This window comes from Oncorhynchus nerka, linkage group LG22 (assembly GCF_034236695.1).
Source record: "Oncorhynchus nerka isolate Pitt River linkage group LG22, Oner_Uvic_2.0, whole genome shotgun sequence".
NCBI lineage: Eukaryota > Metazoa > Chordata > Actinopteri > Salmoniformes > Salmonidae > Oncorhynchus > Oncorhynchus nerka.
Genome location: NC_088417.1, coordinates 99,457,785 through 99,475,451, shown reverse-complemented (window position 1 = coordinate 99,475,451; position 17,667 = coordinate 99,457,785). Strand labels below are relative to the sequence as shown.

Sequence of the window (17,667 nt, the reverse complement as noted above, 5' to 3'; positions counted from 1 at the left end):
TGCTGTAACCGATAGCATCACTGCTGTAACCGATAGCATCGCTGCTATAACCGATAGCATCGCTGCTATAACCGATAGCATCGCTGCTGTAACCGATAGCATCGCTGCTGTAACCGATAACCGATAGCATCGCTGCTATAACCGATAGCATCGCTGCTGTAACCGATAACCGATAGCATCGCTGCTATAACCGATAGCATCGCTGCTATAACCGATAGCATCGCTGCTGTAACAGATAGCATCGCTGCTGTAACCGATAGCATCGCTGCTATAACCGATAGCATCACAAGAGGGGTGAGATGACACGTAGAGTCAAGAAAAAGGAGATACTTGTTTGCCTGTTGCTATAAACACAACAACTGAGATATTGCAATCCTTGAGAATTTTTTACTCAAAATGACATCTTGCAAAATCAAAATATTATTAGCACTTAGAATGACGCGTCCAATCGAATAAAAATATTTTAGCCTAGGTCCGATTCAAACAGCATGAATTAGAATGATCAGGAATTAGCTGGAAAACACTGTCAAATAATAGACTGAATCTGCCTAACTTTTTTTTGGGGGGGGGAAATAGCTAAAAATATTGCAACATTTTTCAATCTTTACTAATAATATATTAACGTTCATTTTCAGATGCTAGGGGCACATTTTAAGACAATCAAACATTTTAATGAACCTGACAAATGAAGATTTCTTGCCAAGGTATTTCAGACTAAATCGATGTTGGAAACTGTAACTCTGTCCCGTACTTGTTTGGCACCACTTGAATACAGTCAGAATATTCAGTATTTCCCTGTGGACGAGAGTTGTGCTGTCTGTCAACGAGTCATCGTGGTGCAACACTGAGATATATATATATATATATATATATAAAGAACAGTGAGTTGAGAAGCCATGACACACATACAGTTACGTGCCATTGATTTTTAATTAATATTGGCACCTGGCTAGAATAACCAGACAATTACAAGCAGAATACAACTGATCAAATCAACTCAATTCTCTCCCACTTTCAGCTATTCACCACCAGCACCCCAACCAAAAGGTCATGAACCCTGTGTATTATTATTTATACATTATTTCTTCAAAAATACAATGAAAAATACAATGAAAAATACAATGAAAAAATGGCAATGAGCATGGAGCATGAAAATAATATTATATACCTTCTTGATATAAACAAACAAAATGCTGAAAAAAAACAAAAAAATATGATATTGAAACTTTTGACTACATTTTCAATGTGACATGTTTTCAACACCGAATTTTACTTTTTCATCTTTTAACGAAAAACTAACACAACGTATTATCTAAACACAAAATAACAACAGCCTACATGTAAAAATATAACTTTTACATACACAATTTCAAAATAATCGTCAGTTTGCATTTGTTGCATACAATTGACAAATGTCTGCGTTTCCTTTGACAGCTGAATAGCAGTGAGTGGAGCATGTTGTAACTCCGGTCCCTTTTGTCCCATCAGGGACGCCATAGTCAGTCATTGTGATGTCACGGCCCCGCCAGAGAAGACCGGTCCCTTTTGTCCAGTCAGGGACACCATAGTCAGTCATTGTGATGTCACGGCCCCGCCAGAGAAAACCGGTCCCTTTTGTCCAGTCAGGGACACCATAGTCAGTCATTGTGATGTCACGGCCCCGCCAGAGAAAACCGGTCCCTTTTGTCCAGTCAGGGACACCATAGTCAGTCATTGTGATGTCACGGCCCCGCCAGAGAAAACCGGTCCCTTTTGTCCAGTCAGGGACACCATAGTCAGTCATTGTAATGTCACGGCCCCGCCAGAGAAAACCGGTCCCTTTTGTACAGTCAGGGACACCATAGTCAGTCATTGTGATGTCACGGCCCCGCCAGAGAAGACCGGTCCCTTTTGTCCAGTCAGGGACACCATAGTCAGTCATTGTGATGTCACGGCCCCGCCAGAGAAGACCGGTCCCTTTTGTCCAGTCAGGGACACCATAGTCAGTCATTGTGATGTCACGGCCCCGCCAGAGAAGACCGGTCCCTTTTGTCCAGTCAGGGACACCATAGTCAGTCATTGTGATGTCACGGCACGGCACGGCAGAGAAGAAGAACGCGTCTTGTCTCTTTAAAGTAACACTGAGATGCCTCTTCAAACCTTCTACCCATCTCTGAGAAAATAATTAATCACCACCAAAACAACCTCTCCTTTGAAAACTGGCACCTTCCTTATTTATATATTGTATATATTTTTACATTTATATATATTGATTTTTCAAATAGATTATTTTCCAGTTTCAGTGCCTTTGCGTTGATTGGATAATGTAAACCACATTTAAAAACATCTGCTGACGAATCTCCATAGGGCAGCAAGTTGTGGTTTAGTACTTTTTTCATCAACGGAGAAACCAGAACAGACAAAGAATAAGAGAAAGATTTAAAAAAGAGAATAAGTTCTGTTTTACACACACAACCACACACTGGTACTGAAGACTACAGGGGCTCACGGACAAGCCGATATTCATAAAAAGCTGATAGCTATAATACAACGCTCAATAACAGACGTGTAGGTCACTATGGAAACAGGCTGAAACTTGGAATAATACAGGAAGGGGTCTGAAACTCGGGGTGCTGGGGCCGCCAGGGGGCTCAACTGACTAAAACAAGGTCTGTTCAGGGACACGTCATCTAATTACATATAAGCATACAGTACAATTAAATACAGTTTATCCCAAAAATACTTTTTTTTCTCTTTTGACTGTTTTTCTTTTTCTTTTTTTAAATTCCCAGGTCGGAAAAAACCTGACTGCATAGACCTAATAACTAACAGTTCCCTAAGCTTGAATCCTAAAAAGTTCAGATAACGTCCGTCTCCTCCTCATCGCATTTGAATGATATGAACTCTGAAAGGCACATTGGTAGAAGTGAATGTTAAAATTGCATCTCTGGAGCCTTACAGGGTCTGGGGATTGGGGCTTGGTTAGGGGGTAAGGGGGCTTGGTAAGGGGGTAAGGGGGCTTGGTTAGGGGGTAAGGGGGCAGGAAGGGAGAACTGGGGAGGGTGACAAAGGGGGGTGTGAAGTGCTAGACCGGGGTTTATAAATCAGACAAATCATACAAGATGACGGACTGCTCGGCCTCTGGGATGTACATCCCCCCCTCTGGCTGTGCCTTTCCGACGCAGCGTCATCGCCAACCAGGACGTGACATCACCAACCAGGAAGTGACGTCATCACGGGCGAGAGACTTTGTTCTGGATCTGTCTGTGTGACGGACACAGCAAGGAGACAATCTCTCCACCCTTTCTTTTCTCTCCGTCCTTCCTTCATCTGCCTAGTAACATGGGCTAACGAACAGTAACACTACCAACGGCCTGCCCTCCAATCACAAAGGGTCCATTTGCTCGTCTGCTCAGCCCACGCAAAGGAATGGCCAATGAAAACACATGTCAAATCTGAATCTGGACGTTTGCTAGTTTCGAGTGGCTATAAGTATAAGGGGCAGCCATTTTTTTTTGCCTCTATCCATTCTAGCATACAGCCCAAAGTGTTATCTCAAAATTAATCTGTTTTAGATTAGAAGTACACTTTTTTTGTTGTTGTCATTATTGCATGTTTTTTACAATATCTTGAAATTCTACATAATGTCTACTTTTCTATATTCTATTCATACCCTCTTCCTGTCTAGACTGACTGATTGAGTTTTCATATATATCTAGCTAACTTGAAATGTCAAGGAGGATTTCAGGCACTACTGCAAGAGTGTCCACAGTGTGGAGAAGATTGCCATTCAGTTGATAGGGCTGTGTTCACTAACAGCTCAGTCTGCAGCATTGTTAAACATTGTTTAAAAAACATCATGATATGTTTGAAATAGTCCCCCAACATCGAGTAGTTGCATCAATTATCATATATATATTTTTTCATTTAAAAAAAAAATTCTTTTAAGATATATAATAACAGAAAGAAATAAGAACAAATGTATTGTACTGTAGTATCTGTAGAATCTGTAGTACTGTAGTATATGCATTATCTGTAGTACTGTACTACTGTAGTATCTGTAGTATTGTAGAATCTGTAGTACTGTAGTATCTGTAGTATTGTAGAATCTGTAGTACTGTAGTATCTGTAGTATTGTAGAATCTGTAGTACTGTAGTATCTGTAGTATTGTAGAATCTGTAGTACTGTAGTATTGTAGAATCTGTAGTACTGTAGAATCTGTAGTACTGTAGTATATGCATTATCTGTAGTACTGTAGAATCTGTAGTATATGTATTATCTGTAGTATTGTAGTACTGTAGTATCTGTAGTAGATGTAGTACTGTAGTAACTTTAGTACTGTAGTATATGTATTATCTGTAGTATTGTAGCACTGTAGTACTGTAGTATCTGTAGTATATGTAGTACTGTAGTATCTGTATTATCTATAGTACTGTTGTGTCTATAATATCTGTATTATCTATAGTACTGTAGTTTCTGTAGTATTGTAGTACTGTGGTATCTGTAGTACTGTAGTGTCTGTAGTACTGTAGTTATTGTAGTATCTGTAGTACTGTGGTTTCTGTAGTACTGTAGTATCTGTAGTACTGTAGTATATGTAGTACTGTAGAATCTGTAATATTGTAGTTTCTGTAGTATTGTAATATCTGTAGTACTGTAGTATCTGTAGAACTGTAGTATTGTAATATCTGTAGTACTGTATTATCTGTAGTACTGTAGTATTTGTAGTACTGTAGAATCTGTAATATTGTAGTATTGTAATATCTGTAGTACTGCAGTATCTGTAGAACTGTAGTATCTGTAGTATTGTAATATCTGTAGTATTGTAATATATGTAGTACTGTAGTATCTGTAGTATCTGTAGTATTGTCGTTTCTGTAGTATTGTAGTTTCTGTAGTATTGTAGTATCTGTAGTATTGTAGTTTCTGTAGTATTGTAGTATCTGTAGTATTGTAGTTTCTGTAGTATTGTAGTTTCTGTAGTATTGTAGTATCTGTAGTATTGTAGTTTCTGTAGTATTGTAGTATCTGTAGTACTGTAGTATCTGTAGTACTGTAGTATCTGTAGTACTGTAGTATCTGTAGTACTGTAGTATCTGTTATGTTGTTCCATAGCCAATATACATTTGGGTTCATTTATTTCTACAGGAGACAAAAGACAGGTTGTCAGGGCAAGACGTTGGTCAGATCGCTCGATCGTTGATTGACGTGATCGGTTGATTTGATTGGTTCAGGAAATAAGAGAATGTTGTCAAAGGAAGTGGTCACTCATCATCTTGATGAACTCCGGGAGCTTGGACCTATAGGAGGACAGAAGGGGTTAGAGACAGCTGTTACCTGGACAACCCAACAAACACGTCACGACACACACACACACACACACACACACACACATAAACAACTGAGAAGAAACAAAAAGGATTAGCTTCTGTACCTGATTAGCTTCTGTACCTGATTGGCTTCTGTACCTGTGTACCACTGTCTGATTAGCTTCTGTACCTGTGTACCTGTGTACCACTGTCTGATTAGCTTCTGTACCTGTGTACCACTGTCTGATTAGCTTCTGTACCTGTGTACCACTGTCTGATTAGCTTCTGTACCTGTGTACCTGTGTACCACTGTCTGATTAGCTTCTGTACCTGTGTACCACTGTCTGATTAGCTTCTGTACCTGTGTACCACTGTCTGATTAGCTTCTGTACCTGTGTACCACTGTCTGATTAGCTTCTGTACCTGATTAGCTTCTGTACCTGATTGGCTTCTGTACCTGTGTACCACTGTCTGATTGGCTTCTGTACCTGTGTACCACTGTCTGATTAGCTTCTGTACCTGATTAGCTTCTGTACCTGATTGGCTTCTGTACCTGTGTGCCACTGTCTGATTAGCTTCTGTACCTGTGTACCTGTGTACCACTGTCTGATTAGCTTCTGTACCTGTATACCACTGTCTGATTAGCTTCTGTACCTGTGTACCTCTGTCTGATTAGCTTCTGTACCTGTGTACCTGTGTACCACTGTCTGATTAGCTTCTGTACCTGTGTACCTGTGTACCACTGTCTGATTAGCTTCTGTACCTGTGTACCTGTGTACCACTGTCTGATTAGCTTCTGTACCTGTGTACCTGTGGACCACTGTCTGATTAGCTTCTGTACCTGTGTACCACTGTCTGATTAGCTTCTGTACCTGTGTACCTGTGTACCACTGTCTGATTAGCTTCTGTACCTGTGTACCACTGTATGATTAGCTTCTGTACCTGTGTACCTGTGTACCACTGTCTGATTAGCTTCTGTACCTGTGTACCACTGTCTGACTAGCCTCTGTACCTGTGTACCTGTGTACCACTGTCTGATTAGCTTCTGTACCTGTGTACCTGTGTACCACTGTCTGATTGGCTTCTGTACCTGTGTACCACTGTCTGATTAGCTTCTGTACCTGTGTACCTGTGTACCACTGTCTGATTAGCTTCTGTACCTGTGTACCACTGTCTGATTAGCTTATGTACCTGTGTACCTGTGTACCACTGTCTGATTAGCTTCTGTACCTGTGTACCACTGTCTGATTAGCTTCTGTACCTGTGTACCTGTGTACCACTGTCTGATTAGCTTCTGTACCTGTGTACCACTGTCTGATTAGCTTCTGTACCTGTGTACCACTGTCTGGTTAGCTTCTGTACCTGTGTACCTGTGTACCACTGTCTGATTAGCTTCTGTACCTGTGTACCACTGTCTGATTAGCTTCTGTACCTGTGTACCTGTGTACCACTGTCTGATTAGCTTCTGTACCTGTGTACCTGTGTACCACTGTCTGATTAGCTTCTGTACCTGTGTATTGGATTTCAGATGCTTCTCTTTATACTCCTGAACCTTATGGAGAACATGCCACCAACCGTTGGTTCTTCACTACAAGCCACCTGTCTCCACCTACTCTTTCAAGGGTTTTTCTTTATTTTTTACTATTTTCTACAATGAAGAAATAATAGTGAAGACATCAACACTATGAAATAACACATATGGAATCATGTAGTAACCAAAAAAAGTGTTAAACAAATCAAAATATATTTTAGATATGAGATTCTTCAACGTAGCCACTCTTTGCATTCTCTCAACCAGCTTCATGAGCTTCACCTGGAATGCATTTCAATTAACAGGTGTTAATTAATGTTAATTAACAGCCATGTTCAAATCTGTGGAATTTATTTCCTTCTTAATGCGTTTGAGCCAATCAGCTGTGTTGCGACAAGGAAGGGGTGGTATACAGAAGATAGCCCTATTTGGTAAAAGACCAAGTCCATATTATGGCAAGAACGGCTCAAATAAGCAAAGAGAAACGACAGTCCATCATTACTTTAAGACATGAAGGTCAGTCAATAATGAACATTTCAAGAACTTTGAATGTTTCTTCAAGTGCAGTCTCAAAAACCATCAAGCGCTCTGATGAAACTGGCTCTCATGAGGACCGCCACAGGAAAGGGAAGACCCAGAGTTACCTCTGCTGCAGAGGATACGTTCATTAGAGTTACCAGCCTCAGAAATGGGCAATTAACTGCACCTCAGATTGCACCTCACAGAGTTCAAGTAACAGACACATCTCAACATCAACTGTTTAGAGGAGACTATGCGAATCAGGCCTTCATGGTCGAATTGCTACAAAGAAACCACTACTAAAGGACACCAATAAGAAGAAGAGACTTGCTTGGGCCAAGAAACACAACCAATGGACATTAGACCAGAGGAAATCTGTCCTTTCGTCTGATGAGTACAAATTTGAGAATGTTGGTTCTAACCGCCATGTCTTTGTGAGACGCAGAGTAGGTGAATGGATGATCTCCGCATTTATGGTTCCCACCGTGAAGCATGGAGGAGGAGGTGTGATGGTGTGGGGGTGCTTTGCTGGTGACACTGTCAGTGATTTATTTAGAATTCAAGGCACACTTAACCAGCATGGCTACCAAAGCAGTGATACATCATCCCATCTGGTTTGAGCTTAGTGGGACTATCATTTGTTTTTCAACAGTACAATGACCCAACACACCTCCAGGCTGTTTAAGGGCTATTTGACCAAGAAGGAGAGTGATTGAGCGCTGCATCAGATGACCTGGCCTCCACAATCACCCGACCTCAACCCGATTGAGATGGTTTGTGATGAGTTGGGCCACATAGTAAAGGAAAAGCAGCCAACAAGTGCTGAGCATATGTGGGAACTCCTTCAAAGACTGTTGGAAAAGCATTCCAGGTGAAACTGGTTGAGAGAATGCCAAGCTGTCATCTTTTTATTTAACTAGGCAAGTCAGTTAAGAACAAATTCTTATTTACAATGACGGCCTACACCGGCCAAACCCGGACGACGTTTGGCCAAATGTGCACCATCCCTATGGGACTCCCGATCACAGCCGGTTGTGATACAGCCCAGAATTGAACCAGCGTTTGTAGTGATGCCTCTAGCACTGTGACCGCTGTGCCACTCGGGAGCCTGAAGGGTGGCTACTTTGAAGAATCTCATATCTAAAATATATTTTGATTTGTTTAACACTTTTTTGGTTACTACATGATTCCATATGTGTTATTTCATAGTTTTGATATCTGCACCACTTTTGACTGGTACTGTATGTTATACTACTGTCAAACCTTCAATTCAGTCTCATCGTTTCTGCACAACATTCAACTACAGACGGTGAAACAATCAACACAATACATCACACACAATCAAAACCACAAGATGGTTTTTCACTGAGTTTCTCTTGATGAAAACTAAAGCAAGTTAACTACACACACAGCGAAACACACAATAAGCACACACACTAAAAGCACACTTACTGCCAATCTGCTGTTCAAATGTACCCAGCATTTTGTATCAATAGATTTGAGAGTTTGTAGAGTCGGCCAGTTTAACTACCAGCCAACCCCCAGAAAACAATGCAACTCTCAGCTTGTTTAATTTCAATCCGTTTGGACTCAAGTGTTACAGATGGAGAAAATAGTCCTAAATCGTCTCCATTTGTACTGTAAATCGGCTATAAAGTGTATAATTATTATGGGATGCGAGCGCGGACAAAACAACAATGCCAAAGTCACTGTGGGAAGACAATTAGAACAAACCTTTGTTCTCTGTTTAAAAAGTGGGTTTTATTACTCGTCTGGTTTGTATTGATTCCTTAGCAAATGGAGCCAGAATGGTAAACATTATAAACACCAATTTAATTTTCTTCGTTTTTTTTTAGGGGGGGGGGGGGGGGGGTTTGGGGTTAATGGTAAGTTATGGTACGTGTGTTTTCACAGCAGATTAGTTTAAAGTGAATATCTTCTGACCATTTAGGGGGGGGGTTTACATTTGTCCCATTGGGTTGGAGGCGTCCCCCATGCCGTGGTGCGGCCCGGCCAGGGAGAGGGTCGCTCCGCCGTCCGACGAGCCTTTCTCCTCCTCACGTCTCTTCAGACACGCTGCCTTAGGGTTCAGGTTCCTCTCTAGAGACACGGACCCACCCACACACACACACACACACACGCACGCGCCCGCGCAAGAAAACATAGACACAAGTAAGTGTTTAAGAACTGAAGCAGCACCCCATGTGGATCTGAGAAGATAGTGCTCTGTGCGATGAAGAGAATCTTCCCACTCAAATCAGATTTACACAGATTAATGCGTCGACATCAACAGGAAGTGAAAATTCAACTTAAAGGGGAAGTCAAGACTCAACCACAGCCAGGCCTAAAGAATAATGCACCCTGGTGTGTGTGTGTTGGTGTGTGTGCATGTGTGTGTGTGTCTGTATTGTCTCTGACCTCTGATTTGCTGCTCCAGGCTCAGTAGGTGTGTGTATGTGTATGTGTGTGTAGTAGAAGTAGTAACAGTACTAGTACTAGAAAATGATTTATAAAGTACTACTACCACTACTACTGCTACTACTACTATACTACCACTATACTACTACTGCTACCACTACTATACTAACACTATACTACTACTGCTACTACTACTATACTAACACTATACTACTACTGCTACTACTATACTAACACTATACTACTACTGCTACTACTACTATACTACCACTACTACTATACTACCACTATACTATTACTACTACTACTACTACTATACTACTACTATACTACTACTACTGCTGCTGCTACTACTATACTACTATACTACTGCTGCTACTACTACTACTACTAATGCCACTACTACTAATACTACACACACACACACACACCCACACATACTGAGCCACATACTGAGCCAGGAGCAGCAAGGGAAATCTGTGTCTGTCTGACGTGTGTGTGTGTCTATGTGTGTCTGTGTGTGTGTGTGTCTATGTGTGTGTCTGTGTGTCTATGTGTGTGTGTGTCTATGTGTGTGTCTATGTGTGTGTGTCTATGTGTGTGTGTGTGTCTATGTGTGTGTGTGACTATGTGTGTGTGTGTCTATGTGTGTGTCTGTATTACGTGTGTGTGTCTATGTGTGTCTGTTTATGTGTGTGTGTCTGTCTGACGTGCGTGTGTCTATGTGTGTGTGTGTCTATGTGTGTGTGTGTGTCTATGTGTGTGTGTCTGTCTATGTGTGTGTGTCAGGTCCCTATAGGTATATATATATATATGTGTCAGGTCCCTATAGGTATATATATGTGTGTGTCAGGTCCCTATAGGTATATATATATATATGTGTGTGTCAGGTCCCTATAGGTATATATATGTGTGTGTGTGTCAGGTCCCTATAGGTATATATATATATGTGTGTGTGTCAGGTCCCTATAGGTATATATATATATGTGTGTGTCAGGTCCCTATAGGTATATATATATATGTGTGTGTCAGGTCCCTATAGGTATATATATATGTGTGTGTGTCAGGTCCCTATAGGTATATATATATGTGTGTGTGTCAGGTCCCTATAGGTATATATATATGTGTGTGTGTCAGGTCCCTATAGGTATATATATATATGTGTGTGTCAGGTCCCTATAGGTATATATATATATGTGTGTGTCAGGTCCCTATAGGTATATATATATGTGTGTGTGTCAGGTCCCTATAGGTATATATATATATGTGTGTGTCAGGTCCCTATAGGTATATATATGTGTGTGTGTGTCAGGTCCCTATAGGTATATATATATGTGTGTGTCAGGTCCCTATAGGTATATATATATATGTGTCAGGTCCCTATAGGTATATATGTGTGTGTGTGTCAGGTCCCTATGGGTATATATATATGTGTGTGTGTCAGGTCCCTATGGGTATATATATATGTGTGTGTGTCAGGTCCCTATGGGTATATATATATATGTGTGTCAGGTCCCTATAGGTATATATATATATGTGTGTGTGTCAGGTCCCTATAGGTATATATATATATATGTGTGTGTGTCAGGTCCCTATAGGTATATATATATGTGTGTGTGTGTCAGGTCCCTATAGGTATATATATATATATATGTCAGGTCCCTATAGGTATATATATATATGTGTCAGGTCCCTATAGGTATATATATATATATATATATGTCAGGTCCCTATAGGTATATATATATGTGTGTGTCAGGTCCCTATAGGTATATATATATATGTGTGTCAGGTCCCTATAGGTATATATATATGTGTGTGTGTGTCAGGTCCCTATAGGTATATATATGTGTGTGTGTGTGTCAGGTCCCTATAGGTATATATATATATGTGTCAGGTCCCTATAGGTATATATATATATGTGTGTCAGGTCCCTATAGGTATATATATATGTGTGTGTCAGGTCCCTATAGGTATATATATATGTGTGTGTGTCAGGTCCCTATAGCTATATATATATGTGTGTGTGTCAGGTCCCTATAGCTATATATATATGTGTGTGTCAGGTCCCTATAGGTATATATATATATGTGTGTGTGTCAGGTCCCTATAGCTATATATATATATGTGTGTGTGTGTGTGTGTGTCAGGTCCCTATAGCTATATATATATGTGTGTGTCAGGTCCCTATAGGTATATATATATGTGTGTCAGGTCCCTTGCCTCTGACTTGCTGCTCCAGACTCAGTATGACGGCCACGGCCTGATGCAGTATGAGCAGTTTGGTCTGTGGCTTGTCACTCTTCAGGTGCAGCTGCACCATGCGCCCCAGCTCCTTGAAAGCCTCGTTGATGTCTCGGACACGCAGACGTTCCCGGGCGTTGTTGGCCATCCTGCGTTCCTTCTCGCGTTCGATCTTCTGCTCGGGAGACAAGTCCTCGTCGTCCGCGTTGCTGTGGGACCGATATAGGGGACTGATCAGCACCAGCTAAACCAACACTTACCCCCAGTCTGCAGTCTGCAGTCTCCGTTTATAGGATTTGTGATGCCTATTCATTTACTTGGGCAACTGACTGCACTGTAGATACAGTTCATTCACACATTATTGACCCTTTTTTCCACATTTAGTTGTTGTGTCAGCCTGAATTTAAAAATGTATATTATTATATATTATATTATATTAAAATGTATTAAATTGAGAATATTTGTCACTGGTCTATCAAAGTGGAATTATGTTTTTTTTCATTTTTCATTTTATTTTGTAAAAATCTATAAAAAATTAACAGTTGAAATGTTTTGAATCAATAAGTATTCAACTCCTTTGTTATGGCAAACCTTAATAAGTTCAGGAGTAAAACATGTGCTGAACAAATCACCAAATTAGTTGCATGGACTCTGTGTGCAACATGATTTTTGAATGACCACCTCGTCTCTGTACCTCCACACATACAATTATCTGTAAGGTCCCTCAGTCGAGCAGTGAATTTCAAACACAGATTCAACCACAAAGACCAGGGAGGTTTTCCAATGCCTCGCAAAGAACGGCACCTATTGGTCGATGGGTAAACAAACAAGCAGACATTGAATATCCCTTTGAGCATGGTGAAGTTATTAATGACACTTTGGATGGTGTATCAATACACCCAGTCACTACAAAGATACAGGCGTCCTTCCTAACTCAGTTGCCGGAGAGGAAGGAAACCGCTCCGTGATTTCACCATGATACCGATGGTGACTTTAACATTTACATTTAAGTCATTTAGCAGACGCTCTTATCCAGAGCGACTTACAAATTGGTGCATTCACCTTATGACCTCCAGTGGAACAGTAGTGCATCTAAATCTTTTCAGGGGGAGGGGGGGTGAGAGGGATTAAAACAGTTGCAGAGTTTAATGGCTGTGAAAGGAGGAAACTGAGGATGGATCAACAACATTGTAGTTATTACTCCACAATACTAACCTAATGGACTGAGTGAAAAGAAGGAAGCCTGTACAGAATACAAATTTTCCAAAACATGCATCCTGTTTGCAGCAAGGCACTAAAGTAAAACTGCAAATGATGAGGCAAAACAATTCACTTTTTGCCCTGAATACAAAGTGTTATGTTTGGGGAAAATGCAATAAAACACATCACTGAGTACCACTCTTCAAATTTTCTAGCATAGTGGTGGCTGCATCATGTTATGGGTATGCTTGTCATCGTTAAGGACTAGGGAGTTTTTCAGGATAAAAAAGAAAAGGAATGCACAGGAAAAATCCCAGAGGAAAATCTGGTTCAGTCTGCTTTCCACCAGACACTGGGAGATGAATTCGCCATTCAGCAGGAAAATAACCTAAAACACAAAGACAAATCTACACTGGGGTTGCTCACCAAGAAGACAGTTAATGTTCCTGAATGTTACAACTCTGACTTAAATCTACTTGAAAATCTATGGCAAACACCTGAAAATGGTTTTCTAGCAATGATCAACAACCAATTTGACAGAGCTTGAAGAATTTTTGAAAATAATAAAAATGGGCAAATGTTACACAATACAGGTGTGGGATTGAGACTTACCCAGAAAGACTCACAGCTCTTAGTAAGAAAGACTCACAGCTCTTAGAGACTTACCCAGAAAGACTCACAGCTGTAATCGCTCTTAGAGACTTACCCAGAAAGACTCACAGCTGTAATCGCTCTTAGAGACTTACCCAGAAAGACTCACAGCTGTAATCACTCTTAGAGACTTACCCAGAAAGACTCACAGCTGTAATCGCTCTTAGAGACTTACCCAGAAAGACTCACAGCTGTAATCACTCTTAAGACTTAGAGACTTACAGAAAGACTCACAGCTGTAATCGCTCTTAGAGACTTACCCAGAAAGACTCACAGCTGTAATCACTGTCAAAAGACTCACAGCTGTAATTGACTTACAGAAAGACTCACAGCTCTGAAAGACTACTCTATTGTAAATTAAAAAGACTATTTCTCTAGAAAGACTTTGTGAAAGACTCACAGCTGTAACAACATTGGACAAGCTGTAATCATTTCTAAAAACATGTTTTCATCTTTGATGGAGTATTATTTATTATTATTGTTGTTATTATATTATTATTATTATTATTTAGTATTATCTGTAGATGGGTGAGAAAATAAATATCTTTAAATGGTTTAAAAATCAGGCTGTTATACAACAAAAGGTAGAATAAAGTTTTTTTTTCTTTTCAAATTGAATAACATTTCTAAAAACATGTTTTCATCTATTTTCAATTATTCATTATTGTTAAATTATGTTATTATTATTCAGTATTATCTATTTTCAAAAATAAATTCTTTAAATCGTTAAAAATGTTCAATTAAAGCTTTTTTTCTCAATTGAATAATTTCTGATCTATTTTCAATTGTTTAATAAATATATTTTCAATTGTTTAATTAATATATTTTAAATTGTTTAATTGATCTCTTTTCAATCATTCAGGGCATCTATTTTCAATTGGTGAAGGCATATATTTTCATGCCTTCTATGAATATAGACAGAGGGTGGGAGGGAGGGTAGGAGACAGAGGGGTAGGAGGGAGGGTAGGAGACAGAGGGGGGAGGGAGGGTAGGAGGAGGGGTGGGAGGGAGGTAGGAGACAGACAGGGTAGGAGGGAGGGTAGGAGACAGAGGGGTAGGAGGGAGGGTAGGAGACAGAGGGGTAGGAGGGAGGGTAGGAGACAGAGGGGTAGGAGGGAGGGTAGGAGACAGAGGGTAGGAGGGAGGGTAGGAGACAGAGGGGTAGGAGGGAGGGTAGGAGACAGAGGGGTGGGAGGGAGGGTAGGAGCAGAGGGGTAGGAGGGAGGGTAGGAGACATCTTTTTTCAATCGTTTCATCACGATAATCTGGGGTTGGGTCCGAATTAGTCTGATTGGATCATTCCAGGTGGAAGGTCTATAAACGTTGTGATGTCACAGAGTTTATCCTGGGATGGGCTGGATTCCCCAAGTGCATTTTGGGAATGAGGTTGTGGGGATTCTACTCTGGTGTGTGAGAAACAGCTAAAACACGGCTCAAGGCCATGATGGGGGCTTCAGATACACTCGAAGGACTATCGATGTGTTAGTGAACCAGTGGAGGCTGTAGAGGGGAGGACTGCTCGTTAATAATGTCTGGAACGGGCGTCAGTGTGTTTGATGTGTTTGATCCCATCCCATTCCATTCCATTCCATCCCATTCCATTCCATTCCATTCCATCCCATTCCAATCCATTCCATTCCATCCCAATCCATCCCAATCCATTCCATCCCATTCCATTCCATTCCAATCCATTCCACGGATTCCACTCCAGTCATTACCGAGAGCCCGTCCTCCTCCATTAAAGTGCCACCAACCTGCACAGTGTACATTCTACTGTGTGTGTGTGTGTGTGTGTGTACTGTATAGTATGCAGGTTTATGTGATTGTTGAGTGACTGCCATAACAGCTGTAATTGTAATTGGCTTTAAATGACTGTCATAATATGTATGTAGTCTATTGACTAGACAGGCCATAGCATGTCACAGTTAGCTATGTAAGTGAGGATATTTGAGTGTGTTTCACTTTAGTAAATTATTCGTCTCTTTTTGTTGTTGTTTTTAGTTTGGTTTGTTTAGCTGTCCCCCAAATCACACTGTTCACTTCATCAAAATCCGTTGTTAGAGGAATTGAAATGAAGCGAACATTGCCGACACGGTTACCTAGATCTTGACCTATCAATAGACTTGAGGTCCTTGTTGTCGGACTCCTCCTTCTTGGTCTCCATAGATCGGGCATCCTGTAGGTTCTCATCCCCTTCATCCTCCGACTTGATCTCTGACGAGATGGACGAGGCGCTCTGGCCCTGGAGACCACTGGAGAGAGCTGGGGAGGGAGGAGAGGAGAAGGGGTAGGGAGGAGAGGGTAGAGGGGAGGAGAGGGGAGGAGAAGGATTAGGGAGGAGAGAGTGGAGGAGAGGAGGGAGAGGGGAGGAGAAGGGGGAGGGAGGAGAGAGGGAAGGAAGGAGGAGAGGGGAGGGGGACGGAGAAGGAGTAGGGAGGAGAGATGGGGGTGAGGAAAGAGGAGAGGAGAGGGGAGGAGAAGGGGTAGGGAGGAGAGGGGAGGAGAAGGGGTAGGGAGGAGAGGGGAGGGGAGGAGAAGGGTAGGGAGGAGAGGGGAGGAGAAGGGGTAGGGAGGAGAGGGGGGGGAGGAGAAGGGGTAGGGAGGAGAGATGGGGGTGAGGAAAGAGGAGAGGCGAGGGGAGGAGAAGGGGAGGGAGGAGAGGGGAGGAGAAGGGGTAGGGAGGAGAGGGGAGGGAGGAGAAGGGGTAGGGAGGAGAGGGAGGAGAAGGGGTAGGGAGGAGAGATGGGGGTGAGGAAAGAGGAGAGGCGGGGGAGGAGAAGGGGTAGGGGGGAGAGGCGAGGGGAGGAGAAGGGGTAGGGAGGAGAGGGGAGGAGAAGGGGTAGGGAGGAGAGATGGGGGTGAGGAAAGAGGAGAGAGAGAATATATATATTAAAGCCACAAACCATTTCTCAGCTAAACAATAGCCCTGCCATTCAGACAGACAGACAGACAGACAGACAGACAGACAGACACTACTTTTATCTTTCCCTTCATCAGAGAGGAAATATGAGTGTAAATTAAAAACAATGTGTGTGCAACATGTGTGTGTGTGTGTGTGTGTGTGTGTGTGTGTCTGTGTGTGTGTCTGTGTGTGTGTGTGTGTGTGTGTGTGTGTGTGTGTGTCTGTGTGTCTGTGTGTGTGTGTGTCTATGTGTGTGTGTGTGTGTGTGTGTTTGGCATGCCTGGCTCTGTGTAAAGAGTGTACTACCAGGCACAATCATCCCCTGTTTCATCCTCATTAGGGGAGGGAGAGAGGGAGGGGGAGGAGACAGAGGGAGGGGCGAGACAGAGTGAGGAGGGGGGAGACAGAGGGATGGGGAGGAGGGGAGACAGAGTGAGGAGGGGGAGACAGAGGGATGGGGAGGAGGGGGAGACAGAGTGAGGAGGGGGAGACAGAGGGAGGGGGGGACAGAGTCTGCTCTGCGGACACAAAGGGGTCTGAACCCCTCTCACTATCTCCCCCTCCTCCCTCTGTCTCCCCTCCCCCTCCCCCACTCCCTCTGTCCCCCCCTCCCTCTGTCTCCCCCTCCCCTCTCCCTGTCTCCCCCCCCTCCTCCCCACCCCTCCTCCTCCCTCTCCCCTCCTCCTCCCTCTCTCTCTCAGCTGGAGAATACAGCTGTCTCTTTGTTTGACGTCATTCTGTGGGCCGGTGCCAAAATTCCTGTCAACATAAAAACACTGTTCCCACACTCACACACACACACTCACACACACACACACACACACACACACACACACACACACACACACACACACACACACACACACACACACACATACACACTCTCTCTCTCTCTTGCACAGACACAGCCTCC

At 42.2% G+C, this 17,667-nt stretch overlaps 1 protein-coding gene across 10 annotated transcripts in view; it reads right to left on the bottom strand.

Annotated features, from left to right (window-relative positions):
* Positions 1-911: 911 nt before the first annotated feature.
* Positions 912-17,667, bottom strand: part of LOC115125850 (transcription factor 4-like) — a 498,318-nt gene continuing 481,562 nt past the window's right edge. For 4 of the 10 annotated variants that reach the window (XM_065007643.1, XM_065007641.1, XM_065007646.1 and 1 more), the window contains 4 exons: positions 15,952-16,114; positions 11,981-12,210; positions 9,304-9,439; positions 912-5,280 (listed from right to left, as the gene is read on the bottom strand). In XM_065007643.1, the coding sequence (XP_064863715.1) occupies positions 5,232-5,280; positions 9,304-9,439; positions 11,981-12,210; positions 15,952-16,114 (578 nt within the window). In that variant the 3' untranslated portion in view covers positions 912-5,231. Of the gene's footprint in view, positions 5,281-9,283; positions 9,440-11,980; positions 12,211-15,951; positions 16,115-17,667 lie in introns of all 10 variants that reach the window. The other 6 variants (XM_065007648.1, XM_065007644.1, XM_065007650.1 and 3 more) reach the window with 3 other exon arrangements.